Below are 3,077 nucleotides of genomic sequence, written 5' to 3'. Positions count from 1 at the left end.
AAACCTTGTCTATTGTGAAAACACACGCAAATTTAACTGTGCCTTCTAAACTGTGACGGAGGGAGTAGTACAAGTTTTAACAAAAAAAATACTTTTCGAAATGTGTGAGGTAGAATAACCACCTGCTCTACTCCCTCCATCCGTTTATTCAGGGCCTAAACCAAAGCCAGAACGTGGGAATAACCATCATCATCAAACTGCAATAAGTAGTACTCAAGATTTTCTATAAAAGTGATACTATGTAATAAGAATACCATTGCTGTTTTCCTTTTTTTAGCGGCAGAATACCATTGCTGTTTTGGAAACGACAACTGTACGTGTACTGGTGCTTCGCTGTAGAGAGCGTGCAACAGCTAGCTCATGAATGCACGCGGTATCAATCCATCCAGCACTAGCAGTAGCTGCATGCATGCATGCATGCACGCAGGCCGTCGCGAAGCTCGTTAATGGCTGCCAAAACGCCTCCGCGTGAGAGAAATGGACTCGTGAGTCCGCTATATAACCTGCACTTCTCTCCCCTCTCCTCGTCCACTCCGCCGGCCCTACCCCCGGATCGCCCCCCTCCGCTCACGCCCTCTTGCACCGCCGGACTCCCGGACCTCCTTGCCATGGCGGCCGGCGCGCTCAGGGCTCAGCTCAACGCCCTCGTCGACTCCATGTTCACCACGGTGAGTCCCCTTCCCTTACATCCCATCTAATCGCCGTGTGCTTGCTTGTGATCTGGAATCACTGGGCCGGATTGCCTGATCTTTCCTCTTGTGTGATCATCTAGGGTATTGTGGACGAGGCTTTCCAACACCTGCGGTCGGTGGAGCAGGAGGGCTTCCTCGCCGAGGTCGTCAACCTCTTCATCCACGACGCCGACAACATCCTCAACGAAGTCGCCCACCTGCTGTCCGTACCGCCGCCCCTACGCCCTCCCTCCCCCTCTGCTAGCTCTTGTTATCTCGTGTTGGGTGGTATTGATTTCATCTGCTCTCTCTGCTTAACTTGTGATTCGCAGGAACCAGCCCGTGGTGAACTTCAGCAGGGTGGGCGCACTGGTGCATCAGCTAAAGGGGTGCAGCGGCAGGTGATGACCATGATAAACCATTTATTTCCCCGGCCCATTTTTAACTCTCGACGCCGTGCAATTCAGATGTGTTTGTCATCGGCATGCAGTTTTTGTGTCGTTTGCGTTGTCGTATATAGTCGTAAGTAGAAGAGCCGAATTTAGTTGTGTTCCGTGCAACGGAAGTGCCGGTACCCATGCGAACGGCAATGTTATGGGTCGGCGAGGATAAGTCCGTCGTCTTGCGAACGTTTCTAGTATATATTATATTAATGATATGATATATATTCAGCGGTGACAACGATCGCGGTTTTTCTCGAATGTCAGCGGTATCGATGTTGCTTCTCTTCAGGTGTGCCGGTACATTGGGCATGTTATTCATGTTGTTTGCGCCTGTTGTGTAACCATATTTGGAAGAGTTGGGTTTAGTTGTGTTTTCTGTAACAGAATTGCCGGTATTACTGCCAGTGTCAATGCTCTAGCTCGGCAAGGAAAAAACTATCGTTTTGCGAATTTTTCGGGTATTAATGTACGTGATGCCGACCGTGGGTTTTTTGGTTAGTCCACGACATCAATGTTTTTTTTTCTGTTTAGATGTGATGGCGCAGACACGGATCGTGTCGTGTGTGGCTGTCTTATAACCATATGTAGAAGGGCTGAATTTAGTTGTGTTTTGCATAACAGAGTTGTCTGTATTCATGCCAATGGAAATGTTATAGCTCAGCCAAGAAAACTTTGCCGTTTTGCAAACAAATTTAGTATTGTTGAATCTGCATTTCAACCAATGGCATTATTCTAGGTTAGGAATGAGAAATTTGTCGTTCCGCAAGCATTTCTAGTATTGATTATATGCTATTCTATATGATGCCATTGTTCATTTTCTGGCTTCTGGACGTGTCGGCGCAGGGTGTATACGTCATGAGCATGTGACTTGTGTCATTTGCACTGTCGTATAGCCATAACTAAAAGGTCCAACTTTAGTTGTCTTTCGTGCGTGCCAACGTTATGACTCTGCAAGAAAAAATTTGTTGGTTTGTAAATATTTCCAATACTACTAATCTGCTATTGCACATCAACCCATTTTTTTCTAGTTTATCGAACAATCTATTGTGTTGACAACCATGATAAGAAATGACACCTTGTGGATACTATTGTGACATCGGAAGTATGCTTATGTGTATCAACGTGCTGCAGCATTTAATAAGTTTGAGAAATTTCTAGTTCCCTGATTGGTGCTTCTTGGTATGTTTTCAGTGTTGGTGCTAAGAAAGTGAATCTCTCCTGCACCCACTTTCGTCAGTCTTATGAGGCAGAAAGTAAAGAAGGGTTAGTACTCAGTGTCTTATTATATTTGTTGCACAGTAATTATTCTCCACTCTATGTATTTTTCACATTTTGCATATAAACCTGTGAGTTGAATATTTAGCTCAAACCAACCTAGTATTCTTTTCACTTGATCTGCAATCACATGATTGGTACAATTTGGTTCATTATCTGAATGTGCTAATGTTTGATGATCCTTTTGTAACTTGTGGGCTTGACTTCTATTTCTAGCACAACTGAGATGGTAAAAGCTTTTATTTTTCGAATATAGGATCAAAATTTCTGAACCGTTTCTGTTCAGTTCGCTTGATCTCTCCAAAATTTGATAATGTGTATGTTTGCATTATTCCAGGTGCCTCATGGCATTGGACCTTGTTAGGAATGAGTTTTATGATGTGCGCAACAAACTACAAACAATGATTCAGGTAGCACCTTATGTGCCTAGCTATGTTGGCTTTTGACTTCCGATTTCTCACTAGTATGATAATCCAGAGATTGCTCATATATCGTTTAGGATCAAAATGAATAACCTGAATCTTATTCTTGTTCGGTGTTAAAATTTATCTAAATATACTTTTGGGTTTTCTAAAACACTTAATAAGTCGAGGTGTTTGAAATTATCATGCCTTAATTTTGTCGTCTCTTTTAGTAGATGTATGGGGTAGCCCTACAAAGTGGAATTTCTCTGTTTCCCATCATAACT

General features: G+C 43.4%; 1 protein-coding gene across 1 annotated transcript; it reads left to right on the top strand.

Annotated features, from left to right (window-relative positions):
* Positions 1-474: 474 nt before the first annotated feature.
* LOC123172517 (histidine-containing phosphotransfer protein 2-like) lies at positions 475-2,850 on the top strand. The gene is made up of 5 exons (XM_044589474.1): positions 475-668; positions 773-894; positions 1,004-1,072; positions 2,306-2,377; positions 2,727-2,850. Exons 1-5 carry the CDS (start codon positions 609-611, stop codon positions 2,833-2,835), a joined length of 432 nt encoding a protein of 143 aa, XP_044445409.1. The 5' UTR covers positions 475-608; the 3' UTR covers positions 2,836-2,850.
* The last annotated feature ends 227 nt before the right edge of the window (positions 2,851-3,077 follow it).

This window comes from Triticum aestivum, unplaced genomic scaffold, assembly GCF_018294505.1.
Source record: "Triticum aestivum cultivar Chinese Spring unplaced genomic scaffold, IWGSC CS RefSeq v2.1 scaffold96336, whole genome shotgun sequence".
NCBI classification, from domain to species: domain Eukaryota; kingdom Viridiplantae; phylum Streptophyta; class Magnoliopsida; order Poales; family Poaceae; genus Triticum; species Triticum aestivum.
This window is presented reverse-complemented; position numbering and strand designations above follow the sequence as displayed.

Excerpts from the sequence above, each read along its gene's own strand:
- LOC123172517 (XM_044589474.1), top strand. The coding sequence starts at position 609 with ATGGCGGCCGGCGCGCTCAGGGCTCAGCTCAACGCCCTCGTCGACTCC. Across the intron at positions 1,073-2,305 it reads CTAAAGGGGTGCAGCGGCAG|TGTTGGTGCTAAGAAAGTGA; the intron begins GTGATGACCATG and ends GTATGTTTTCAG. Across the intron at positions 2,378-2,726 it reads GAGGCAGAAAGTAAAGAAGG|GTGCCTCATGGCATTGGACC; the intron begins GTTAGTACTCAG and ends GCATTATTCCAG.